Raw genomic sequence first — 24,496 nt, 5'->3', positions numbered from 1 at the left:
GGATCGGCGCGTCGTTCAGTCAACGCGACGCGCAAAAACCCGCTCTCACCCCTCACAGCAGACATGGAAAACCGACGGAATCTCCCAACCCGAGAAGTCGGCGATAGCCCGAGCGCCGCCGGGTCCTCTTCGAGGAAGCGGACATCGGATGTTGGGAGCGAGCAGTCGACCAGCCGGCGCAGGACACGCGATCCCTCGCCGGATGATGCAAACGACAATAGTGATACCGAGGCTTATGACCCGGCCCAGCCGATGCAGACGCGCAGAGAGCTTCAGCGACGCATGCGAGGTTTGCAAAGGCAGATGATCGAAAGGCCAGACGACTTTCTGCAAGCGGACCCCAAGGCTCTCCTCGACTTCTACGAACAGTCGGACCGTATTATTAAGGACGTGAAGCAGACGGTCGAGGCTGCCATCGACTCGCGCGGGCTGGTGATTGCCTCTGACCTGGCCGCTCGCCGCGTGCAACGGCTGACTTCGGGAAACGTCGGGAACGGAATCGACGTCGACGAGTTCGTCTCCAAGTGCATCACGTACATGCGACAAGGCCGCGGGTTTGCGGACGACCACGCTGCCGAGCTTTCAAGCACCCAGAGGAGGAGGCGTCAGCCGGATCGTGGCGCCCTGGGCAGCGAGGACGAGGACGAGATGGGGGACGACGGCGACATGCTGAACTGGGCTCACCTGGGCCGCTTTGCGTGTATACCCGCCGTTCGCCGGCCTGCCCTCGCCGGCTTTCTCCTGGGCCCGTTGTCGATTGAGAAGAAGGCCCGCAAGATCACCAAGAGGTCGGCCCCCCTCAGGGTTAATAACCTTTTGGAAGTCAGACCGGAGGAGCTCAGGGCAGAAGACTTGAAGAAGTCGGACAAAAACGACCTGCCCTCGATCTGCAGGAAGATTCATGTGCAGTTGGAAACGGCGCAGCAGGTCGCCCAGGATGCGGTGGAGGACGCGATCGATAACCTTAGCGAGGATCCCACGCCTGAGGAGCAGAGAGCGTTGATGGAGCGCTACGCGCTGCGGTCGACTGGAGGCATCGACTTGCTTCGCTTCGTGGTCAACCCGTATTCGTTCGGTCAGACGGTCGAGAACATGTTCTATGTCAGCTTCCTCATTCGGGAAGGGAGTGTCAGGCTCGAGTTTGACGACGATGGCCTCCCATCGATAGGTAGGTCACCTTGTCCGTTCAACGGTTCCGCAAGCGCCACTGACACAACCAAAAGAACCGGTTCGAAGAAATTCGTCGGCAGAGCCATCTCGCTCGAAGGCCGCCATGCGACACCAAGCCATCATGTCTATTGACATGGCGACTTGGCGCGACATCATCGACGCGTTCGACATTAAAGAACCCATGATCCCGCACCGACAGGAGGAAGTCCAACAAGGACCCGGCGCACGGGGTTGGTACAGCTGAAGGCTCCCGTCGCATTACCGGACATTTTCTGCAATCCTTAATAAGGACTGCTTTGCGTCTGTCCAGCCCCTATGTCGCTGGTCGGGTATGCTCGCCAATAAGCGGACGCAACACCCTTCCGCCCCTCTTGCGAAAAAGAGCGAGCCTTCTGCCGCGCGCCCAACATTTCACCTTCCATATCGAACAAGGGCGTATCCAGAGAACTCCTCAAACACAGGGCTACGTCAGGAGTGCGCAAAGAAATGATCAAACCACAACTCTGGAATCCCTTTGTCCTGCGCCACGGTCATGCCGGAAACGGTATCGGGGGGGGCCGGGGGGGGGGGGGGCCAAACCCCTTTGTCTAGCTATTGACATGATATGCGCGATCCTTCTGAGGCATCGTCATTCTCGCATTGTGTCCCGCACCCTTACTCCCTCACAAATTGTTCGTGTCTTGGCTCAAACCTTCCCTCTAATACTGCTGGATTCGACCCTGTGCACTGTTCCCTCCAAGTCTCGGGTCTTCCCAACAGTTCATCTCCCTTTTCCATCACCGGATCGCATAAGCACGCGAATACCGCGGGCGCGACCGTGTTCGCGCTAGAAGTGAGGCATAATGGCAGAACAGAAGAGAGCCTCCACCGATCGGCTCCTTGGGGAGGCTGACAGCTCCGTGGGGTCGTCCTCGGCTCCTGTACCCCAAGCTTCAGATGCGGAACTCGGAAAACACGGCGGGCCCGTCGTTTCTGGCGAGAGTTCTCAGCACCACGGTCCCCGTACCTCTGTGGACACCGACAGGCGCGGCAACACAAGCGCCATCACCAATCGTCCTCTCGGCCGCCACAAGCTGGAGCTGGTAGAAGACATATACTTGGATAACCCCGAGATTCTGATCCGGCAGGATCTGCGAGCCGGTTTGACGCACGAACCGTGGCCGGTGGAAACGGAAGCCAGGGTCAGACTTCTTGTCGAGCAGGTTACGGAACCTCCTCGGGTTGGGCTGTTTGAGAGGATTGATTTCGGCTACGACCTCCGGATGTACATGGAGGGTTCGAGTACGACCGTTCGGATGCGTTGGGACAGATTGTTGGCCTGCTACGATATCGCCATGAGGGGGAGAAATCTCGCTCTTTCCGCTCTTGCCGACGCATCCAACAGGTCCTACGAAGGAGAAGAGCTGGAGAAACAGTCCCAGGAGGCAATGCGGATGCTCGCCAAGGAGAACGAAGATCTCACTAGAGCCATCGAGTACGTCGAATCACAGAATAGGAATCAAGAAAAGCAGATCGCAACCCTCGAGGAAAGAAACCGGACGCTTGCCAGAGAGGGATTCATACGCCGTGCGAGATACGATAAGGCCCTCGGTGTGTTGGAAGCGATGCTTGCTGATTGGGAGGGGGGCACCGGTGTCCCGATTTCCCGCCCGACAGCCGGTGCTACTGGTGATCAGGAGGCCAGGTTCGAGGCCATCCGGCAAGGGCTCGAGGAAGTCCGCATGGCGTCGGCGATGAGCAATACCCGCTACCGACAGCTCCAGCACAAATACGATGCGTTACTTCAGGAAAGTGCTGAGCCCTCCCAGGGCCAACCGTCTCAGGAGATCAGCCCGTTCCCGATATCTGACCCAGGTTCTGAACCGACACTGCGGAAGCGCGAGGACGACATGCTCAGCAACGACCCCGAAGAGAACCGCGCTCATCTGGACCTACGGATGACTAGCCAAAGCGGGTTGCAGCCCTGGCATCAGGACGAAGAGGGTGACAGATTGCGGGAAGAGATCGCGCTTTGGCGAAGCAGGTGCGCCGACCTTAAGTGGACAGTCGACCAACTCGAGCAGAGGCTTGCTCGTCAAGGTCTGGAGGCGGCCTATGACGAGAAGAGCGACAGGACGAGCATGAGCAAGATGGAGGATTCCACGCGTTTCCTTTCCGGCACAGGCACCGGTGCCGTTCGCCCGCTCGCAGACGAGTTAGGAACCGCTCTTTCGTCCCAGAGCTCTCAGCTGTCTCTCCCACCTAGAGACGTCATCCATGACATCGAGGCAGCGCAGTTACAAGATATCCATCCCAGCCAGGGCTCCCAACCGTCTCTCCTACCTAGGGACGTCATCCGTGACATCGAGGCAGCCCAGCTACAAACCATCCAATCCAGCCAGGGCGTCATGGACGAGATCAAGGCGACGATTGACGAACTCGTCAAGCGTGTGTCAACAGAGATGGCAGAAGCTAAGGAGCTCCATCGTCTCGAAGCACGGCAGATCTTGGAAGAGTTGCAAAAGCTCTCTCTCTCTGCCGATGCCTGGTCCCGGGAGCATCAGAAACTGGAGGAAAACCATGGACTGATCCATGGCGAGCTTGACGCCCTCCAGCGCATGGTTCAATTGAACGAGCAGCAGCAGCAGCAGCGTTCCCGGGTCGGATTGGCCCAGTCGGCATCTGAGCAGAGAAACGGGTCGCGGTCGGTTTCCACCATTACCCGTTCGACTTCCTCCTCCTACGAGCCGTCCGTGATTCTGTCGTTTGCTGCTAGCGCCCACGAGATCCGGCATCTGAGCCTTGTCAGGGTTCTCATCCAGGCAATGGGAGCGCCGCCGTCGCAGAACCAGATGGGCCTGGACACGGCAGTCTCCATGTGGCTGAACCACCTCTACTACCTGCGGCATGAGCTCAACAGTGTGGACCCCAATACTCCAACCGAAGACCTCATGACCAAGTTTGTGGCAGAACTCGAGACGTTGCTGAGTTACGGCATCGAGAAAGACCCGAGGCCTTACTACTCAACAATAGAGCATTATGACAAGCTCTTTTTCTGCCTGCAGGAATTGGGATCCTATGTCCCGAAGCCGTCTGTTTCTGAGAAACGACTGTTGGAAAATATCCGCGACAGCATCTCGGCCGCCGAGGAGGCTCAAGAGACGCATGGGCGCCTGGAACGAGAGCACGAAACGTGGCGCGCGCAACACCCCCGTCTCCCTCTCACCTCCAGCCAGTTTGGGGAGGTCCTGCGGCTGGCCAGTAACTTCCTCGAGGTTACGGGTAGCGATTGGAATCGGTCCTCGCCCGAGACGCGAGAGAGTGCTGCCGCCATGGAAGAGTTACTCGCCCGGATCCAAAAGGTGATCGCCGACAAGCATCTCCTCGAGCGAAGGCGGGCGCTGCAGGATGGCATCAAGAAGCAGGGGGATCAGTTGGCCAAGGTGAAAGAAGCCATACCCGAGATCGGGGCCCGGGTTGACGACATGATCGAGCAGATGGCCGCGTTCGACAGGCTACAGTTGAGGGGATATTCCGGGACCAACCGAGACGCTCGGAGGGTGGATATGACCCTCAGGGCCGGGCTCAAGAGACACGAGATGAGGCTCCGCCGGGAGCAGCAGTTCAGCCAAGCACGTTGCGAGGAGCTGGAGGCCGGGCGAGCGAGGTTCCAAGCGTTTCTCGACCAACAAGCGCTCACGGATCGTCGACTGGCCGAGCACGTCTTGACGCAAGCCCTCCTCGGGCTCCAATCGGCGGGAGCTCCCGGCCAGCACGGTGACGCCGCCTGCTTCTGCACGCTCCTCCGCCATTACTTGCCCCGCGCCTACTACTCGACCGTGACCGGGGGCTGCTGCGCCGGCGGCAAGGCGATCACGTCCTCCGCACGTAACTCGGATCACTCCCGGGCGGCCAGCTCGTCGTGTCACGGCCACCACGGCCACGGCGTCCTCGCGTCCCGGGAGCAGCTGTGGACCTCCCTCTGCCGCGTCCTGACCTCGCTCACCTGGCTGCTCTTCCTCCTCCTTACCCAACCCCACCGCGTTCAGCAGACGGCGTCCTTCATCCTGTCCTCCCTGTTCGCCATCCCAACCTACCTCTACCGCCTCCTCGCTTACGCCATCTTCTGCCTCCGACTCCGCCTCGGCCCCCGCCCCCGCCTCCGCCTCGGCGGGGAAGCCGGGACGCGGGCCCGGGATGCGCCGCCGCCGCCCAGGCTCGCCCTGCCCGCGGTCCCGCCGGCGTCGACGCTCCTCAGCACGGGGCTCGCGCTCTTCACGCTGTACGCCTGGCTGTCGTACGTGGCGGTGACGGTGGAGCGGCGGATCTGGGTCGGGGACAACGACTGGCGGTTCGCCTACGTGCTGGACGTGACGAGCGGGCGGCCGCTGCCGTATCCCGGGTGGTCGCCGCTCAGGGTCGACTTCCGCCTCGCCACGGACCCGGCGTGGGTCTGGTTCGAGGAGGCCGTCCACTCGCTCTGGACGTGGGAGAGGAGAGGGGTCGATCTCGTCTCCGATGGGGCGGGTGCTGGTGGAAGAAGCGGCGGTGGTGGTGGGGTCGAGGGGATGGTTGTTGGGCGGTTCGCGCGGCTGTGGGAGTTGGCGAAGGCGTAGAAAAGAAAGGGGGGGCTGGTTGGGCTGAGGATTGCCCCATGCTGGTGAGTGCAGGATTGAGAGTTCTTGTTTTTTGTTTTGGTGAGGAAGGCATGGAGGGGCTTAAGGAAGCGGTGGTATATGACTTGGATGAGCGACAGGTGACGGGACACACGAGGAATATTGTTTCGGCAGAGAAGGTAGGTAGATTGTTTCTTGTAAGTTGAATGGCTCTTTCTTTTGGGCTCAAGGGTGGGTGTGTTTAGAGACTCGGGTAGTACCAAGATTTTGAGAACGCTGGAACTGCTTATTCGGAATTTTTACACGTTTCGATGCGATATTACATTAATCAAGTACAACATGAAGAAGGGATAGATGCCAGCACTCCGTACACATCCGACTTGATGGATCTCTGTCCCCGCCCCGGCCGAGTTATTCCACGCTTTTGCGCCGACAGGTCGACTGTCGGAGTTGCTTCGTCACTGTCATCCGATGCCTCAAACATCTCCAACTTTGTACATACAGAGAGTTTCCGGTGTCATCAGCGCAGGTAGTGTGGCTTTTGACTCCCGTGGCCCGGCTGAGTTGTTCAAGAACTCCCAACATCCTTCATTCGTCTTATTTTTTTTTTTTTTTTAATTTTCCCCCTCTTTCGAAGAAATCAAGTTGGCACGCCAAACTATGACTTCCTCGCCCCCTTCCCCTCTAGGTGCCATGCAAACACCTTCTCGAACAGGGCCTTCCCACCGCCGATGATGGTCTCCCCGTGGCAGGGAATGATGGTGTCGAAATCCCACTTGGCGATCCTCGCGACGCTCTCGTTGAAGGCGCCGCGGTCCCTGCTGCTGGCGACGTACCACAGGAACCTCTTCATGCCGAGGGCGTCGCCGTGGGTCGTCTGGAAGCTGTTGAACACCCTGACGAGCCAGCCGCCGCGGGGCTTCTGGTTCTCGGGCACGCGCGAGTACTGCTCCTCGGCGGGGAGGTTGAACATGAGGTCGGCCTCGATCAGGACCCTGTCGGGCCGGTACAAGAAGACGAGCTCCTTGTTCGGGTGCACGTGGACGTACTCCATGTCGAAGTCGGCGGCGAAGTCGTCGCCGACGGCCCGGGCGTCCCTGCCGTTCTCCCTGGTCACGACCGTGGCGAAGGGCTCCTTGCCGATCTTGGGGTCGCTCGACTTGCGCCGCTTCTCGGGGAGCCCCTCGGGCCCGACGAGCTTGGCGTTCGGATAGGCGGCGGCCCAGTCGGAGAGGAAGAGGTGGTGCTCGATGTCGGTAGCGACGAGGTAGCGCACGTCGCCGCCGAGGGAGGCGACCTTGGCCTTGGCGGCCTCGGTGAGGGCGACGGGGGAGAAGACGGCGAGGCCGCCGGAGGAGAGGCGGACCAGGGTGCCGCGGCCGCCGATGGGGAAGCGGCCGAAGCGGAGGAAGGGGACCGAGAAGGTGACGACGTTGGGGGTCACGTCGCGGATGACCATGACCTCGTCCGGGTTTGGTGGGATGAGTTTCGACGACATGGTTCGGGTGGTCAAGAGCAGGGCGGCGGGGACGACGAATGAGCCGGTCAGGAGGAGCGTAGCACCCGCGATAACGGGCCGCTTTGCCGCAAATCGCGCGCGGCGGAGGGGAGGTGATGATGATGATGATGATGATGATGCTGATGATGCTGATGATGCTGTGTGTAATGCGGATGGTCCGATTCTACTAGATGATGTGGCAAAGGACCTCGCTCTGAAACACGAAATCTTGAAAAGTAGACTCGGGAGGAGACGGGCTGAGCTCAGTGAGCGGACTGAGGGCCTGATGGTAAATATAGAAAATATATATTTTGATTAGCCGGCCTTACGATAAAAACTGAGGCGCGACTCGTTCTCCGAGTCTGAGTGCGCTTTTAAACTTGGAACTTTGTATGTTGTATGTTGTGGGTAACAGATCCCCAAGATTTGTATGTAAGTAGCATGTGCTTACAGAGCTCTCACGGAGTTCAACAGCGCCGAAGAGCCCGATGGCCTCGGCATAATGGCACGGCCGGAGTTTTGCCCCATTCTTCATGCAAGGTCACTTTGCCGAAGCCATGACATCATGTTGCCAGATGGGTTTGCTCGCCAGTGCTCGGCTTGGCAACGGTCATGCTTCGCACACGGTTTGCAGGGGTTAGGGTGAGTAGTGTAGGGAGATCCCCACCCCCTAACCCTTATCGTTACCTCTGATCGGCCTATCGTTCAATTAAATTAGTTGCTGGGAATGGTTCGCGCTGCGCTGGACGCGACACTTCATACAAGTATCCCAAGGCGCCAAGGAAGTCGAGCAGACGCCTGGCCACAGCCCAATTGATCAGTTTCCCAGAACATAGCCAGGGACCCCTCACGCATGTCAATTCGGGGGAGGCCTCGCGGCCTCCGTCTTCGCCATGTGTGCTCGTCGAACGGGCAGCAGCGCCGTCTGTTGAACCACTTTGTCTCCAAAGGTACGGTAGCTCGCAATTTCCCTTCGAAGCCCTCGCTCGTACGCCAGCTCACACCCATTTTCTTCTCAGTACCGGAACCCACCGAATCGCCGCCGCACGCTACCCCCTACCGCTTCACGCTCGCCGTCAAAGACAACATCGCGACGACCACGAGCCCCTCCCACCCCACAACCTGCGGCTCCCCCTTCCTCTCGACCTACCATTCTCCCTATGAGGCGACCATCGTCACGCAGCTCCGCGCCCGCGGCGCCCGCCTCGTGGGCAAGACCAACCTGGACGAGTTCGGCATGGGCAGCCACAGCACGCACTCGGCCGCGGGCCCGGTGTCCCAACCCTTCCCCCAATCAACATCATCACAACCGCAACCACCACCACCACCACCATCACAACTACAACCACAATCACAACCATCACCATCGCGGGGCGAAGACCAGCGGCTCTCGGCGGGCGGCAGCTCGGGCGGCAGCGCGGTGGCCGTGCTGACGGGCGAGGCCGACGTCGCGCTGGGCACCGACACGGGCGGCTCGGTGCGCCTGCCGGCCGCCTACTGCGGCGTGGTCGGGTACAAGCCGTCGTACGGCATGCTCTCGCGCTTCGGCGTCGTCCCCTACGCCAACTCGCTCGACACGGTCGGCCTGCTCGCCCGCGCCGTCGCGCCCATCCGGGACCTCATCTTGGGCTCCGGCTCCGGCTCCGGCTCTGGAGAGGGAGAGGGAGAGGGAGAGGGAATCTCGCGGCGTGCGCCGGGATTGTGGCGTGAGGGGGACCCGAGGGATCCCACCTGCCTGTCGGTCGCCGCACGGCTGCGGTGCGCACGGGGGAGGCAGGGGTATGACGACGACGACGACGACGACGACGCGAATGCGGATGGGCCCTCCAGCAGGCGGGGAGAGGGGGGGGCGCTGTTAAAGGGGGTACGGTTCGGGTTGCCGCTGGAGTACAACATCGAGGAGCTGGATCCCGGGATCCGGGATGCCTGGGCCGGGGCGGCGAGGACGCTGCAGGACCGGTTCGGCGCGCGGGTCGTGCCCGTGTCGCTGCCCTCGACCAGGCACGCGCTGGCCGCCTACTACGTCATCGCGCCCGCCGAGGCGTCGTCGAACCTGGCCAAGTACGACGGCATCCGCTACGGGACCCGGGACACCGAGGCCGCGAGCGACGCCGCCGCGGGCGGGGTGCTGTACGCCGCCAGCCGCGGCAAGGGCTTCGGCGACGAGGTCAAGCGGCGCATCCTGCTCGGCTCGTACACCCTCAGCTCCGAGGCCATGGACAACTACTTCATCAAGGCGCAGCGGGTGCGCCGGCTGGTGCGCCGCGACTTCGACCGCGTCTTCGCGCTCGACAACCCGCTGCACGAGCGCGAGACCTTCGATCTCGCCGAGCTCGACGAGACCATCCCCATGCAGGACAAGTGGGGGCCCGAAGAGGTCGACTTCCTCCTCTGCCCGACCGCGCCGACCCTGGCGCCCGGGCTGGCCGACGTCATGAGCCAGACCCCGGTGGACGCCTACATGAACGACGTCTTCACCGTCCCCGCGAGCTTGGCGGGGCTGCCGGCCATCAGCATCCCGATGCCGGTCGCGCCCGGGACCGCGAGGGGCGGCGGGAGAGGGCCCGCCACGGCCGGGCTGCAGCTCGTTGGGCAGTACTGGGATGACGCCCGGCTGCTTGCCGTCGCCGAGGCCGTGACAGAAGTTCTGAGGACTACGACTCCGTCGAGGTGACTCTTGTGTTGTTGTTGTTGTTGTTGTTGTTCGGCCGGAGCATCACTGGTTGGATTCCAAAGACGCAGGGCGACGCAGGGCATACTGTGCGGTTGTTGCATGGTGATATGACTCCGTGTACGAGACAGATGCTAGCCAGCTACCGTTCCCGCGGGGGACTGGCTGGATTTGACTGTACTAATATATACATTACACGTCGTTCTATCTTGACGGGTCTAACAGGAGCTGATTGTGGCTTGGCGTCTCCTGCGACGAAAAAAAGTAAGCAGATTCAATAGCGCTGACGTCGCCATCTGCCTCCGTCACGGATCCCACATTGGCATAGTTCGCTCAGCTCAGCTTAGCCTCGCCTTACCATCGAAGACGCTTGGTTCGCGGTACCAAGTAATGTTACCTCGCCGTTGTGAGCATGCGGATGTCTCTCTCTCTCACGTCAAGAACAGCTGGGGCTGTCTGGCCAAGTCTACCCTATCTAATGTAAGGCCTGCGGGCGGTCTAGCCTGAATTGGAGGGCAGTTCCCGGCTTCCACTGCGCGACGCTCATGACTCGGCAACTTGGCCCGAGTCCTGCAGTACTACTGCCCTGCCCGTGGCCGGCCCGCCCCGGGCGGGGGGCGCCCTACTTCAATCTCGGAGTGGCTGCTCATCGGTCGTACGGGAGGGTTTCTGGCCACGCGTTATCTTGGGTGGGTTTTTTTTTTTCTTTTCTTTTTCTTTTCTTCCGAGTCTTCGGCCCAATCTTCAAGGAGACCTTTCCCCACCTGATCGCCGATCCTCCGGATCGTCAATGTCCATCCTGTCGTGGTTTGAGCGCCTCGTAGCTGATGCGGACCTCGAGCGCGACCGAGACCGCGACGGCGACCGCGACCGAGACCTCTCAGAGCCGCTGCCATCATGCTCGCGGCTCTCCCCGTTCACATCGTCCCCGTTCTGCGCCGCCTCCTCCTCTTCCTTTTCTTCTTCCTCCCCTTCCTCGAGCAGGTCCTCGAGCGTACCGAGCGGGCTGACGCGGGGCTCCAAGAGGTCGAGGTCTTCGAGGATGTCGCGTCTGCGCATCTTCCACAGGCTGGTCGAGCAGACGCGGTCCTTGGTGAGCAGGTCGTCGACGAACTCGTCCATGTAGGTCAGGGTGGTGCCGTTGCGGCCCTTCTTGCGCAGCTTGCGGCGGTCCTCGAGGAAGGGCTCGAGGCGGACGTACACGTCGCGGTCGGGCCGGGTGAGGCGGATGTAGAAGGCGGCGAGGGCGCGCAGGTACTTGAACTTCTCGCCGCCAAAGTGCAGGTACTCGTCGAGGATGTCGTCGCCGGGGGCGAGCTGCAGCAGCTTGAAGGCGAGGCAGAGGAACGGGGTGGGGCGCTGCGAGGTGCCCGTGACGCCGCCGACGTGGTCGACGTGCTCGACCACGCGGTCGACAATGTCGGCCTCGTTGACGCCGAAGCACTGCTCCTTGAAGAAGTAGCTCTCGACGATGCGCTCCCGCACCGCCTTCTCCATGATGGTCGCCGGGTTGAGCCCGTTGGGCGCCAGCGGGCCCGTGGTGCCGCGCTCGTCCAGGAAGCGCCGCTCGTCGGCGCGGTGCACGTCCGGTTTGCTCATGGCTGCGTGGGCTGCGTGGGCTGCGTGGCGGTGGTAGCGTGATGGAAAGAATGTCCGCTCCGGGAGAGTCGAGATTTTTGGCAGTTTTACAAAGATACGAATTAACTACGGATTACACTACGCGACTTCTAGTTACTGGGTAGCCCCACACCGACTGCATGCAACCAGTACGGATTACACTAACGTTACTATGTTTACGGAGGTACTTCCGTACCTTCTTCCCAATCAAGCTCTTGGCATGGGTGGTGGCCAGCTGATAAGAGATTGTTGCCCTGCCAACAAGCGTCTCTATTTGGATATCGAGGGGCGAGGGAAGCGGGGGCGAGTCAGGGCTACAGAGAGCCGCGCTGATGTCACACTGCCGGTTGCATAAAGTAAGTTCTGTAGTGTATTCCGTAGTTAACTAGTTAATGTAGATAACGTTACGTCTTCTAGCGCTTCCGGGAAGCCACAAAAATAAGTACGACTTGCTCCAGTTGTCATTACCAGCTCTCCGTGAGTTTGTTGATGATCCTTTACCACTCTCGACTAGAAGGTTCTCCATTGCTTTCTCATCAAGAGGGTTTAAGCAAAATATTTTTTTTATTAGCTCGCTGGAACTGAACAAGAGAATGCTCCTCACCTCGGCACAGGTATCCCTGGCCGTTTCGTCCGGTATTAGTACGCATCCTGCCGTCCGCCCTGTTGTCCCCCCACTGCATCCTCCACCCACGAGCCTGTGACACCGTCCTGTTGTTGTAAGGAGAAGAGCGCTTGATTATTGACAACAACAACCACAACCCCCCCCCCCCCCCCGCCGAAGCAGTCTTCCTCTGCACTGCCGCCCTGTTCCTCAGCGGCTACGTCATCCAGCAGCGCACCCTCCGCGACCTCCGTGCCGCGATCAAGCCGCCGCCCCGCCCGTCCCCCAACATCTTCCTCCCCGACCGCTTCAAGCACTCGGCGGCAGAGCTGCCGGACGGGACCGTCGTAGTGCTCCACGATGGCCAAGGCCAAGGCCACGGCCAGGGCGACCGCCACGGCGACGGAGAGGGTGCAAAGAGGGGGAGGAGAAGACCCCTGATTGTCGAGGTCAAGCCCACGCGGCCGCCGCACGGCGACGCCGCGGGGGACCCGGAGCCTCTGGCGGATGAGCAGGGGCAGCAGCCGGCCAAGACGGCCGAGGCAAAGAGCAAAGACGGGGAGCCGGGAGAGCAGGGACGCGGCGAGGGAGACACAACCCGGGCTCCCACTCCCGCCGCTGCCGACGCCGACAGGGGGGCGGATGAGCGGCAGAAGCCCATGAGCAGGGCAGAGAGGCGGCGGCGTATCAGGGCAGAGATCATGCGGATGTCCCGGGGCCAGAAGCAGCAGCAGCAGCAGCAGCAGCGCGGTTACTACCGGCGGCGGTTCTGGTGAGGCAACCACGCGGGTTATGATGTTTGATGAGGCGAGTTATGTGCTGCATGTGGAAACAAGCCTTTCTTTTCTTTCTTTCTTTCTTTCTTTCTTTCTTTTGGATATGTATTTCTCGGATGATTTTCCGATGCCTGGTGGCAATCTCCAGGACAGCATGGACGTGGAATGGAGATCATGATGGTGCGGGTTTATCAACTCTGGGCGTTCTTTTGGTCTTGAAGGGTGGCTGATAGTTTGAGAGAGGACTATGTAACGACAAAATCATTGCCGTGCAATTAGCTATGATCTTCGGAATGAATGTACGCTACGTAAAGACCAAGTCGCGTCTTCCCGTACTCCAAGTCCGTCTTTGAAATCCCTTTGTAAAAAGCCTACACATCAGATGTCATCCCTCTTCGTTAGCCCCTGTCAGTAGCAGCTGAGCCTCCCTTAACCTCTCGCACATTAGAATTATTTTTGCTCCCTCTTTCCCCCCTGACTGATTCTTTCTTTACCCCCTCGTTCATGCGGCCATGAAGCTACCACGTTCTCGTGTTGGCCCTCCCGTTCTTCCACGAACTTGCTTCTGTTGTCGAGAGTCTCAAGGAAGGCATCGAGATGCCAACAAAGGTCCAAGATGGTCGCCTGGAGTCCCTCAACCTCTTCATCGACTGCTGTTCGTCCTGTTCTTCGCGGCTTGGCGGCTGTGATAGGAGCCAGAGGCAATCGTCTGGGAGTCGTCCCGGGCTGAGGGAGGCACCGGTCTTCAGAACCTGTTGGTACGCAACCGGCGTCAGGCAACCAACCTGCTACCCCTCCTAATGCGATGAACGGGAGTAGGTATTGTTAGGTAAGCACTCACGGTGCAAAGCCCACAGCGCTGGCCGAACTTGCCAACGGTATTGGTGCATCTAACCGAGGACTGGAGCACAAAGAAGCAGGGTGAGTTAATTTGCCGGTCGAATGCACCGTGTCTCAAGCATCACCCACATAGTAATTTGCACAATAGCACACGTCCATGTTCCCAGCTTCAACAGGAGACGTGAATGTGCTGTGGGTAAGTGTGGGTGATGTGCGGTGGCGTGGCGGCTTTTGATAGAGTATAACGTGGGGCGAAAGTGGAGGAGGGTTGGGCGACGAGGAGGGCGACACCAACTCGATGTTAAAAAGATCTTGGGATTCTATGGAGCACTTTGAATCAAAGGCACACCACTCTTGAAACAAAAGGCGGCCCGGGCTCGAGCTGATCGGGGCCATGCGGGCAGCGAGCCCGGCGAGTCCGCTGAATGAACATACCCTTGACCCTCATCGACATGGGCACTTCCGGTACCATCCCCGAACCCGGGTCTTGGTCGAGTGGTCATGGTAGCGACAGCGAATCTGCATTAGCTTCGGCATGCACGCATGTCGTAATTGCTCGCAGACACAAGGTCTCTGTGGCTCCTCCCCTACCGAACTCGGCAGGAGGCACACAGGGCAAGCTGGGTACATGTTCCGTGCCCTGATCTACTCGGTAAATTACAGTACATACACTAAGGTACCTTTCATCCCCTTCTCTTTGTTTTGCTCCTGAGAGCATCACGCATCCGCATTTAGAGAAGGCACCAGTTCTACTTTCGTGTACGGGCAAACTTCCCTTAAACCACACCATGATTGCCCCGTTCGGCGCGCAAACATTCTTTCCAACCTTTTGACGGCAGTGCTTTGTTTTCCAAGGTGGGAAACCTCTCCCTCCCTCTCCCCCTCCAACCAGAGTCGGGTCGCCGCAATGACAGCAATGTGACAAGGATCAGTCCGGGGAAACCAGGCGGGCGGGGGAGAGTCAATGTTTGACGCTGAACGGGCTTGGCGATCGATCGCCACAACCCTGAAGATCGGATTTCCTAACTGCAGGTTAACGCCTTGATCCTTGGTTGTTGCCATGAAGCTGCGAGACATGCAGATTAGGACCACCACACCCGATCCAAGGCTTGGTGAGAGATGAACGTTCGCCTTGGACTGTCTCCGCGTAGGGTACTCGTATATCCATGCATCATCACTCCCTAATAAATGAGCGCGCCGGTCTAGCCAACGGTTCTTCTGGACCTTCCATCACACTAGGGCTAACGCCTGACCGCAATCTGACGGAGCGCCCGTGGCCCGCACTACTAGTCAGAGCAGCAGCATGTCCCTCGGAAGCCTGTATAATGTACTAATAATCCGTACATACAATGCACCTATTCCTTTCTGGGCGGCTTGATTCAAAGGGAAGAGTTTGCAACCTAACGGTTATACACAAAGTGATCGCCACATCATCCAACGGTCAGCCATGTGCCGCAACTATAACAAGCACGGCAAGAAACGGATACTTCCGTATGTACGTACATACACGTCGGCACCATGGGGCACCTTGAGGAGAGACATGTGCCGTGATGTACATACCTTACATAGAGATGTGCATGCATGCATTGTTGACGCAGGGAACGCGGCGACATCCGTTTCCTGGACGTCACTTTTTCCAACGGCAGTCTGAGACCTCGTGGACCGCCCCGGTGAGACACGGAACGCGACAGGCAGCCTAGGCCGGTAAGAGGGCTGGAACATGTCTATCGGGTGGCCAACCGACAGGAAAGCGGAGCTGAGTTCAGGTGGCTGGAGCGCTTGGTTCAGGTAAGAGATCGTCCTTGTGGCTGGACGTGGCGTTCCGCAATCCGGAATTCAAGGCAGTGGGAGTGAAATTGCTAGTTTCTCTTCCAGTCGACGTGCTGTACAAAATAGGAGTCGCTTGTATGTACCAAGTAACTACTCCGTACCTTCCTAGTATGCTTCACATGGAGGGTATCGAGGACACGTCCAGCTCGGGAATCGACTGTGCCGTCTGCGAAGTAACCCAACGAGTTCGTTCCAACTTTTTTTTTTTTCCTTATTTCATCTGTGTATATACATTGCGTGGACACCATCGTCTACTCCTTGAAGAACTTGCTGTCCTTGCAGACGTACAGGTCAACATAGTCATCAACGTCCATGGAATCCAGCTTGTTGCCATCCTGGCCGAGCTGGACAAGCTCCTGCACCTTCTCGGCGCTAAAATGGGGCTCAAGGTGACGCTTGTACTTGGCCAGAATATGGGGCTTGGCCTCCTCGCGGCGCAGACGGTGGCCAAGCGGGGCCTCGACAACCACCTCGGGCAGCACGGTGCCATCGTTCAACTCGACCGTCAGGCCGTTGCTGATGGTGCGGAGCGCCGGGTCGTGGTAATCGGCCGTGAACTGCGGGTCCTCAACACACTTGATCCTCTTGCGGAGCGACTCGACAAGCTCCGACGTGGCAGCCTCGGAGCCGTCGGTGTAGTCGCCAGCCGTGAGGCGGCCAAAGACAAGCATGACGGCGCACATGTACTGGATGCAGTGGTCGCGGTCGGCAAAGTTGTCCATGGGCTTGAACTGCTTGTCGATGATGCGAATGCAGGCCTCGTGGGTGCGGCAGGTCACGGCCTTAATGTCAGCGGCAGACTTGCCCATGGCCTTCAGCTGGGCGTGGATCTTCTCCGACGCCTCAACGGCCGTCTGAGAATGGAACTCGGCTGAACGGGGCAAAACCAGTCAACAGGAGGGGCTAGAAACGGGGCCGGAGTGGGAGGTTCACGCACCAGGATACGACACCTTGAAGAGCACGTTCTCCATGACGTAACTGCCATAGCCCCGCTGGAACTCGAACTTCTTGCCCTTGAACAGGACATCGTAGAAGCCCCAGGTCGGGGCGGACAGAACGGTGGGGATGCCAGTCTCGCCCTTAAGGACCTTGAGAGCCAGGTTGACGGCGCGCTGGCAGGCATCACCGGCAGCCCACGACTTGCGGGACATGGTGTTGGGGGAGTGGCGGTAGGTGCGCAAGCTCTGGCCGTCAACCCAGGCGTGGGTGATGGCGTCGGCCGTCTGCTGCTCGTTGAGGCCCAGCATCTTGCTGACCACGGCGGTGCTGGCAACCTTGACCAGGACGACGTGGTCGAGACCGACCTTGTTGTACGAGTTGAGCAGGGCGAGGCAGCCCTGGATCTCGTGCGCCTTGATCATGGCCTCGAGCACATCGCGGATGGTGAAGATCTTGCCGCCAGCCACCTTATTCCGGCCGGACTTGTTCGTCCGCGTCACCCAATCGGCAACAGCGAGAATGGCGCCCAGGTTGTCGCTGGGGTGACCCCACTCCGCGGCGAGCCAGCAGTCGTTGTAGTCGAGCCACCGGATCATGGCACCGATGTTGAAAGCGCCATTGACGGGGTCCAGCTGGAAGTCGGTTCCGGGAACCTTGGTGCCCGACGGGACCGTGGTGCCCGGGACGATGGGGCCCAGGAGCTTGGTGCACTCCTTGAACCGCAGAGCCTCGAGGCCGCAGCCCAGGGTGTCAATGAACACCCATCTCGCTGTGTCAAACTATTTTTGGTGAGATCTGGTGTCAGCAACCAAGTTGCGGGGTCGACGCAGACGGTGCTGCAAGAGAGGTAGAGAGAGCGGGATAAAAAAAAAAAAGGTGGGAAGTTCCCCACTCACAGCTAGCTCCGAATCAATTTTCTGGTTGTGCACGTAGCTGGCGATATCCAAAATCTCGGGATCGTAGCCCTTGCCCGAAGAGGGCGAGGGCGTCGAGACGCTGGCGGATTGAAGTGAGGTCATGGTGGAGAAGCTGCTGCGTGCGTGTGTGGTAGCGAAGGAGACGGGGGCAGCGGCGTTCTTGAAGGCGTACAACGACCGCAGAGCCGAGGACCTGCAAGAGCGGTGGAGGTGCAGTGATCTCGTCGCCTGGCGCAATCCGCGGTTGACAGCAGACATGATGCCTTGTGTGTGTGTGCGTGCAACTGCTCGTCTGCCGTTCCCTGGTATCAATTGGTAGAGTGCCAATGGAAAACAGAGAAAGAAAGGCAGGCTGCAATCGTCGGTAAAAATATGAGGACGTCCCTCCGAGGAAGAGAGGAAGCGATCCTCCTTTCAACCCTGCGTCTATGAAAGCATAGGCCGCTTGAGCGGATGGTGCTTTGCCGCGGCATGCCGAAGGTCCCCCCACTTGGTGCCGTTCCCTGGTCTTCCCCGGAAACTGAGAGCATCTGAAGATGCCAAGCAATTAGTTAGGGCCCGCAAAAAGCCGTCACCCCCACATTCTCGCCAGGGAATCAGAGGGTTCGGGTTGGGAGCCGATTGCACGCAACTGTCGTCTTTGTCAGCACTTCTCAATCTTCCTGATCGAAGCACAGGCATTTGAGAAACAGTACAGTACGGATTACGGATTAACTACAAGTGGCCATCGAAAGAGGTAAATCCGGGGCTAAACTCCGCCAGACGCCCAACACGGCCTGCTGGACCCCGCCGCCACTGCAGTGGTGCCCGAGTACGGATTAATAAGGTCCCAGAGCTCCCGATTAAGTATGACGGGCGCCAGTGATTTCAGAGTGTCCTCAGTTGCTTCAAGCTGCCGATTTGTCTGATTGATAAGTGCATGTTGCTTTCCGGGTCTGTCGGATTACCAATCGCTCGGGCCTGTACTCCGCATTTGAACGTCATTGCACGGAGTACTCCGTGTAGGTCACGGTAATCCCGGACAACTCAACTACTGCCTTTGAAATCCGTCTGCACACCCGCAACAACACAGGGAAACACCATGAGCAGCAATCACAGTTCCCCCGATCACGAGGATCATGGAGAGAATTGGCTCGATAACTTGCGGCGATTTGATGTGAATGTCGACCCTGAAGGCGATGATGACGACGACGACGACGACGAGGATCAGGATTATGAGGATGCCCAGGAGGACAGAGATGAGGACGGAGATGATGGAGATGATGGAGAGGATGAAGAGGATGAGGGAAGCGAGGAAGATGAAGAAGAGGACAATGGAGAAGGTTGGTTCTAGCAAGAGCACCACTTTCAGTGTGATTCTCGTTGACCTCTGTTGGACTTGCCAGGAGGGGGTATTGAGTTTGAGGTCTTCATTGAGGAACTCCTCGGGAACGCCGGGACGCAAGGTGAGGGCTCCCACAACCAAGCCGCCGGCGGGGAACAGGCTGCCGCAGGACCTCGAAGACGCGTAGTGAGGATTGACGGAGGAGGTGTGCAACCCTGATCAGGGAGCCTTGTCCGCGCTCAAGACCCGACTGACCGCTTCCAGGCCGGCACTGGCGTCCCTTCCTTACCCAGAGAGAATTCTTGGCTCTTCTCCGGGGGCCGTACCTCAACTCGGCGATATTCAATGGCGAGGGCGGTGAGGGCCATCGCTCTTCTTGGGGCCCAAGGAGGAACAACAAGCGGTTTCCCAAGGTCCCGAGCGACGAGGGCAGGAAGTTGATGGACTCGGGCGTTTTCGGTGCCTACGACAGGAGAATGCCCGCCCGCAAGGCTCTGGCTCGCAGGCTTCTGGATCGGGAATTGGGCCTGAACGGCTCGACAGGTCAGAAGGTCAATCAAGGCCTCATGGCTCAGGTAAGGACCGAGATCAGCCCTTCAACTCGCCGCCTCGGGCCCCGGCCAAAGCTGAGAGTGTGTACATATACAGGCCATGATACCGTCCTCGAAACCCGAGATGGTCGTTCACTACGATGACCCCGTTTGCTGCGGGCAGTTCTCGGATGACGGCAACTTCTTTTACACATGTGTCAAGGCAAGTCCACCACGGGTCGTCGCCTTCGGCTGACGCCAAATGCATCGGCGTTATCAGCCGGCTCTAACAGCCCCTCCAGGACTTCAAGGTTCGGCTGTACGATACGTCGAGCCCGTACAACTGGAAGCACTACAAGACCGTCACGTACCCCTTCGGGCAGTGGACCATGACCGATGCGGACCTGAGCCCGGACAACAAGTGGCTCGCCTTCTCTTCCCTGCAGCCGCACGTGGGGATCGCGGCGACGGATCCGAATGACACGGGCGACCCATACTCCCTGGATTTGTCCGATGGCGGCCAATCTGGGAGGAACAACTTCATCTTCGGCGGCTTCGCCATCTTCTCGGTGCGCTTCTCGGGGGACGGGCGCCACATCGTGGCCGGGACAGGCAACAACTCGATCGTAGTGTACGACATCGAACGGCGCAGGTCGCTGCACCACGTCCCGGGCCATCAAGACGACGTGAACGCCGTGTGTTTTGCCGACAAGCTGTCGCCCCATATCCTCTACTCCGGGTCGGACGACTGCACTATCAAGGTCTGGGACACGCGCAGCATGGGTGATGGCCGGGAGGCCGGCGCGTTCGTCGGCCACACGGAGGGCTTGACGTACATCGACAGCAAGGGGGACGGTCGGTACATCCTCAGCAACGGCAAAGACCAGAGCATGAAGCTGTGGGACCTGAGGATGGCCATGTCGACCTCGCGGTTCGAGGAGCTCGACCCCACGGCGGTGACGAGGAACCGCGAGTACGACTACGACTACCGTTGGCAGCCGTACGAGGACTACCAGTGGTTCCAGCACCCGTACGACAACTCGCTCGTCACCTTCCGCGGCCACGAAGTCCGGCGGACGCTGATCCGCTGCCACTTCTCGCCGCCCAACAGCACCGACTCACACTACGTCTACTCTGGCAGCCACGACGGATACATCTACATCTGGAACCTCGATGCCACCATCGCGGCCAAGATCGACGTCAAAGCCGCCACGCGAGCATCGAGCGTCCAGCCGCGGCCGGAGAGGCGGCACCGCTTGCACCACCGGTACTCGAATGGCTGGGAGTCCATGGTCAGAGACGTCGGTTGGCACCCCAATGCGCCCATGCTCGTCGGTAAGTGTCGTATCTTTTTTTTTTTTTTTTTTTTTTTTTTTTTTTTTTTTTTTTTTTTTTAAAAGGCGGAACGCATGCTAAGCTTTGACAGCTTCGTCTTGGTGTGGACCGGGTTACGAGTTCGGCACCGCGTCATTGCATTCGTTCAACGAGGGTGAGTCTGACGAGGGCGATCCGGCGATGGGTATTTCGGTGAACGAAAAACTAGAGCCATGCCCTGAGGGTACTCCTTGGGGGATATAGGCTGGTAACGGCTGATATGCACTACTTTCTCCTGCTTTGGTTTGGTCGGATGTTTCGGTCAGCGTTGGGCGTTAGCTTTGGCAAGTTTTCAGGTCATATTTCAGGTTCGACATTGGACGAGGTTGGGTTCGCTTTCTTTTCTTCAACAAGGGCATAAGCACATGAAGTAGCCTTTCCTTCACGCGTAATTAACGCACAAAACGCAACATGAAGATGGACGAGAACAGAAAGCACAACGTTGAGATGGTTGAAAATTGAAGGACAGCGGGAAAATTTCAGATTGAACAGGACAAACTGAGAGAATTCTAGGAGCTCTATGCCTGCTGCTACGTTGTATTAAGTCCCTACATCGACCTCGCCCACTTGCGCTTGCTTTTCATCCGATTGCAGAGTCGATGAAAGAAAGACCCTAACCCCCAGTCCTGCTCTGGCGCTCTCGCCAAGATCAAGATGCAGATTCATGGTTGCACAGTCACGCTCCACTGGGCTCCACTGCTTCAGCCTTGCCGTGGCTAGTCAAAGGCGACTAGAAGCTCCGACCGCCCGTGCAACTGTTCTCTTCCCAACTTTCTTAAACGCTTGGGACCTTTTTCGACTCCATCGGTGCACCACCTCACGATATTCCCTTTTTACGTTGTACTCTTTGGATTGAAGGCCCTCATTTACGAAAAGTCACCGGGACTACGTCCCAATTTCTTCCGAGCGACTCGACACGGGCGTCGCGTCCTCCGATCCAGCGAACCATTGGCGCCTAGTGCCACAACCGCGTGCCATCCCCGCCGCCCGCCCACAACTAACTTCCCAGCTTCTCCCGGTAGCTGAAATCAGGTCGCTTCTGAGAGAGGGAATACGTGCAGACCAAAGGGCCACGTTTGAGATTGTGAATCTCCGTTTAGTGCGAGTCAAGAACACCGGGAGCTCGCAGTTTCGTGCAAAGCAGACGGGCCTTCAGCGCCCACACTACCTGTACTTGTCGGTCGACAAGACCGTGGAAACGAACAAAAAAGAGGGGAGGACAAGACTTAAAGGCACAAGACGAGAAGAACCCGCCTCCTGTCACAGGACTGACAGCGAAGAGCTGTATCTTGAAATCTTTCTCTCTTCAAAGGGGGCGGCCCTCGCTTCTCGGTGATCGTCGTGTCTGGGGGATTGGAATGTACGTATGACGAGCTTTCTACCTCTTGTCATTTCTTCCTTCTGTCTGATTATGGAACCGTTTCGTTTCATCTGTCTCCGCTTTTCTCGCGATCCCATCTCTTCGGCCTGGTCGGCTGGGCACCAAATCTTTTCTGGTCGGCGAAGAGGACTGGGGAACACCATTTCAGCTGCTGATGGGGTTATACGCTACAGACGATCCTGTATCTCTAATCCATAGCCAGGCGTTCAATTCACATTTGAATTATCACGCAGCAGCAGGTTCTAGGCCCCGTTGCTACCGCCAGATTCTCGATCGACGGCCCTTGGACCGCGCAAGCATATCACCATGGCTGAAGAAGAGTTTGAAATCGACGTCTATGGCGACTCGGCCAATGACCACGGCGACTCAACCAATGATCACGGCGACAACGACCATGGCAACCATGACGAGCATGGCCATGACCATGGCGATGACACCGGCTACGAGGGCGAGGACGGCCAGAACACAAACGGTGACCATCAGGGCCATGATGATTATCAGCAGGAGCATAGAGAAGACAACATGGACGACGGCGGCGCCGCCGAAGACCAGAACCAGTCCCACAGTCCCGCCGCCCAGCGTCCCCAGCAGGGCGTGAAGCGCAAGGAGGGTTCTGACGAGCGCCCGGTCGATCCCGGTGCCACCACGGCGCTCATGATCTCGGAGCTCAACTGGTGGAATACCGACGACGACATTCGCGGCTGGGTGCGCCAGGCCGGCTGCGAGGCCGAGCTCAAGGACATCACCTTCAGCGAGCACAAGATCAACGGCAAGAGCAAGGGGTAAGATTGCTGCTGCTCGGGGTTAGTGGTAATAGGATTAGCGGGTTGCTGACCTAGCGACAGCCAAGCCTATGTGGAATTCACCACCCAGCAGGCTGCCACTGCCACCAAACATCGCATTGACGCCCTGGGCAACGAGCTTAACCAGCCCGGCCAGAAGCGGCACATTGTCATCTACTCGTCTCCGAACCACAACCCCTTCCGCACCCTGCCCAAGGACGCCCACAACCGGGCTGCCAAGGACGCCCAGGGTCGCGCCGTCTCCGGCCCCATGTACAACGACCGCAACACCAACTTTGGCGGCAATCCCAACTTTGGCGGTTTCCGCGGCGGCCGCGGCGGCTTTAACGGGCCCCGGGGCGGCGGCGGCATGAACCAGGGCGGCTTCAACCGCAACTTTGCCGGCGCCAACATGAACTCGTTCAACGCCAACAACATGGGCTTCAACAACCCCATGGGCGGCGGCGGTTTCGGCGCCGGCGGCGGCTTCAACCGCGGCGGCATGATGGGCGGTGGTATGCGCGGCGGTGGAGCCATGCGCGGCGGCCGCGGCGGTGGCGGCATGAACATGATGGGCGGCATGCCCATGGGCGGCGGTATGCCTATGGGCGGCATGGCGGGCCCGATGGGCGGTATGGGGATGATGGGAGGCGGCATGGGCGGCGGTATGGGCGGCGGCATGCCTGGTACGTTGAGACCTCCCCACCCGTCTCTGGCAGCTGACCTTCCCCAAAGGTTGATGCGTCCCGAAAGCTGACCCGGATCGCGATGTTCTAGGCTTCCAAGGCATGCAGCCCGGCTTCAACCCGGCCTTCTTCGGTGGCGGCGCCAACCAGCCCAATGAGTGGCAGAACCCTCACGGCGCTAAGCGTGCTCGCGGCGAGTAGGACTCGACCCGCGACGGTCGGCGCTAGCTCGCCGGTTTCCAAATCACCAGTCGCCGAAGACTCCTCTCGCGCACGTGCCTCCTCCTCCGAGGACGATTGCAAGCAGATGGACACATGCCGGCCCGTCTCCGTAGCTGACGTTGCCGTGGGTAGGGATCTAGAGATTGGGTTTCTTTCTTCCCTACCCCGGCAGCCTCACCTACCCGTTTGTATGATCTGGATGGGAACGGGGAATTTTTCTTTTTCTCCCTCACTATGCGACTCTCTCTCTCTCTGGCGTTTGGGTGGGGTTTCTCTAAGGGTTCGTCAGGTTCTTAAATCAATTCTCACGCCGATATTATTATTTATTTTTGCGGTATTCTGCTCGTCTTGGGTTCCAGGTACTTGGGAATCAACCATCCATGGCTTCATGTTGTTCTTGAAAATGGTGTGTGCCTCGGTGCACGCAGGGGTTCTCCTCCTCGCCTCTCCCCCCCCCCCCCCCCAAAAAAAAAAAGCCAATGTCGATGCTGTGTGGTACGTGCGAAAGTTTCACGACTTAGGGAGTGTGCAGCGGCGCAATCAGGGCCGCCATGGGCGACTGGTCAACATGGCTATATGGCCTGCTTATTATGATCGTATGGGACGTGGAGAAACTGGACTCAGGGTCGGGGAGGTGAGATATATCCGGACAGCGTGGAGAAATACCTGCTTGGGATTGGGTCTGGGTGCTGGGACTGTTATTAGCGTCCTGATAGTTGGGTGAGTATTTTGGGGGGGGG

The 24,496-nt window shown here is 58.9% G+C and overlaps 10 protein-coding genes across 10 annotated transcripts; 6 read left to right on the top strand and 4 right to left on the bottom strand.

The window, feature by feature from the left end:
* Positions 1–252: 252 nt before the first annotated feature.
* Positions 253–1,414, top strand: P884DRAFT_191920 (Nse4 C-terminal-domain-containing protein; the record flags this gene model as incomplete). The annotated part of the gene is made up of 2 exons (XM_069437631.1): positions 253–1,168; positions 1,224–1,414. The coding sequence occupies 2 exons, from the start codon at positions 253–255 to the stop codon at positions 1,412–1,414; spliced, it is 1,107 nt and encodes a 368-aa protein (XP_069301082.1).
* A 326-nt stretch (positions 1,415–1,740) lies between these two features.
* P884DRAFT_289408 (uncharacterized protein) lies at positions 1,741–6,040 on the top strand. Its single transcript, XM_069443997.1, has one exon. The coding sequence runs from the start codon at positions 2,013–2,015 to the stop codon at positions 5,763–5,765; it is 3,753 nt and encodes a 1,250-aa protein (XP_069301081.1). The 5' UTR covers positions 1,741–2,012; the 3' UTR covers positions 5,766–6,040.
* P884DRAFT_254764 (uncharacterized protein) lies at positions 6,041–7,643 on the bottom strand. The gene has a single exon (XM_069440921.1). It carries the CDS (start codon positions 7,261–7,263, stop codon positions 6,424–6,426), a length of 840 nt encoding a protein of 279 aa, XP_069301080.1. The 5' UTR covers positions 7,264–7,643; the 3' UTR covers positions 6,041–6,423.
* A 357-nt stretch (positions 7,644–8,000) lies between these two features.
* P884DRAFT_282416 (amidase signature domain-containing protein) lies at positions 8,001–10,132 on the top strand. Its single transcript, XM_069443599.1, has 2 exons — positions 8,001–8,213; positions 8,283–10,132. The coding sequence occupies exons 1-2, from the start codon at positions 8,117–8,119 to the stop codon at positions 9,935–9,937; spliced, it is 1,752 nt and encodes a 583-aa protein (XP_069301079.1). The 5' UTR covers positions 8,001–8,116; the 3' UTR covers positions 9,938–10,132.
* A 546-nt stretch (positions 10,133–10,678) lies between these two features.
* P884DRAFT_192146 (PRP38 family-domain-containing protein) lies at positions 10,679–11,533 on the bottom strand (the record flags this gene model as incomplete). Its single annotated transcript, XM_069437654.1, has 1 exon — positions 10,679–11,533. One exon carries the CDS (start codon positions 11,531–11,533, stop codon positions 10,679–10,681), a length of 855 nt encoding a protein of 284 aa, XP_069301078.1.
* A 505-nt stretch (positions 11,534–12,038) lies between these two features.
* Positions 12,039–13,200, top strand: P884DRAFT_216539 (uncharacterized protein). The gene is made up of 2 exons (XM_069439317.1): positions 12,039–12,193; positions 12,339–13,200. Exons 1-2 carry the CDS (start codon positions 12,145–12,147, stop codon positions 12,929–12,931), a joined length of 642 nt encoding a protein of 213 aa, XP_069301077.1. The 5' UTR covers positions 12,039–12,144; the 3' UTR covers positions 12,932–13,200.
* A 249-nt stretch (positions 13,201–13,449) lies between these two features.
* On the bottom strand, positions 13,450–13,930 carry P884DRAFT_191505 (uncharacterized protein; the record flags this gene model as incomplete). Its single annotated transcript, XM_069437594.1, has 2 exons — positions 13,450–13,683; positions 13,901–13,930. The coding sequence occupies 2 exons, from the start codon at positions 13,928–13,930 to the stop codon at positions 13,450–13,452; spliced, it is 264 nt and encodes an 87-aa protein (XP_069301076.1).
* A 1,922-nt stretch (positions 13,931–15,852) lies between these two features.
* On the bottom strand, positions 15,853–17,715 carry P884DRAFT_191892 (MmgE/PrpD family-domain-containing protein; the record flags this gene model as incomplete). Its single annotated transcript, XM_069437629.1, has 3 exons — positions 15,853–16,472; positions 16,539–17,319; positions 17,437–17,715. The coding sequence occupies 3 exons, from the start codon at positions 17,713–17,715 to the stop codon at positions 15,853–15,855; spliced, it is 1,680 nt and encodes a 559-aa protein (XP_069301075.1).
* Positions 17,716–18,236: 521 nt separating this feature from the next.
* Positions 18,237–21,190, top strand: P884DRAFT_326920 (WD40-repeat-containing domain protein). The gene is made up of 6 exons (XM_069445504.1): positions 18,237–18,779; positions 18,843–18,986; positions 19,046–19,356; positions 19,430–19,552; positions 19,614–20,646; positions 20,738–21,190. Exons 1-6 carry the CDS (start codon positions 18,539–18,541, stop codon positions 20,887–20,889), a joined length of 2,004 nt encoding a protein of 667 aa, XP_069301074.1. The 5' UTR covers positions 18,237–18,538; the 3' UTR covers positions 20,890–21,190.
* Positions 21,191–22,372: 1,182 nt separating this feature from the next.
* Positions 22,373–23,735, top strand: P884DRAFT_266725 (uncharacterized protein; the record flags this gene model as incomplete). The annotated part of the gene is made up of 3 exons (XM_069442050.1): positions 22,373–22,848; positions 22,912–23,534; positions 23,626–23,735. 3 exons carry the CDS (start codon positions 22,373–22,375, stop codon positions 23,733–23,735), a joined length of 1,209 nt encoding a protein of 402 aa, XP_069301073.1.
* Between the last annotated feature and the right edge of the window lie 761 nt (positions 23,736–24,496).

Source organism: Thermothelomyces heterothallicus, assembly GCF_042370625.1.
Source record: "Thermothelomyces heterothallicus CBS 202.75 unplaced genomic scaffold P884_scaffold_2, whole genome shotgun sequence".
NCBI classification, from domain to species: domain Eukaryota; kingdom Fungi; phylum Ascomycota; class Sordariomycetes; order Sordariales; family Chaetomiaceae; genus Thermothelomyces; species Thermothelomyces heterothallicus.
This window is presented reverse-complemented; position numbering and strand designations above follow the sequence as displayed.

Coding starts and splice junctions, on each gene's coding strand:
- P884DRAFT_289408 (XM_069443997.1), top strand. CDS start 2,013: ATGGCAGAACAGAAGAGAGCCTCCACCGATCGGCTCCTTGGGGAGGCT.
- P884DRAFT_254764 (XM_069440921.1), bottom strand. CDS start 7,263: ATGTCGTCGAAACTCATCCCACCAAACCCGGACGAGGTCATGGTCATC.
- P884DRAFT_282416 (XM_069443599.1), top strand. CDS start 8,117: ATGTCAATTCGGGGGAGGCCTCGCGGCCTCCGTCTTCGCCATGTGTGC. Junction 8,214..8,282: donor GAACCACTTTGTCTCCAAAG/GTACGGTAGCTC, acceptor TTTTCTTCTCAG/TACCGGAACCCACCGAATCG.
- P884DRAFT_216539 (XM_069439317.1), top strand. CDS start 12,145: ATGCTCCTCACCTCGGCACAGGTATCCCTGGCCGTTTCGTCCGGTATT. Junction 12,194..12,338: donor GGCCGTTTCGTCCGGTATTA/GTACGCATCCTG, acceptor CCGCCGAAGCAG/TCTTCCTCTGCACTGCCGCC.
- P884DRAFT_326920 (XM_069445504.1), top strand. CDS start 18,539: ATGAGCAGCAATCACAGTTCCCCCGATCACGAGGATCATGGAGAGAAT. Junction 18,987..19,045: donor AGTGAGGATTGACGGAGGAG/GTGTGCAACCCT, acceptor GACCGCTTCCAG/GCCGGCACTGGCGTCCCTTC. Junction 19,357..19,429: donor ATCAAGGCCTCATGGCTCAG/GTAAGGACCGAG, acceptor GTACATATACAG/GCCATGATACCGTCCTCGAA.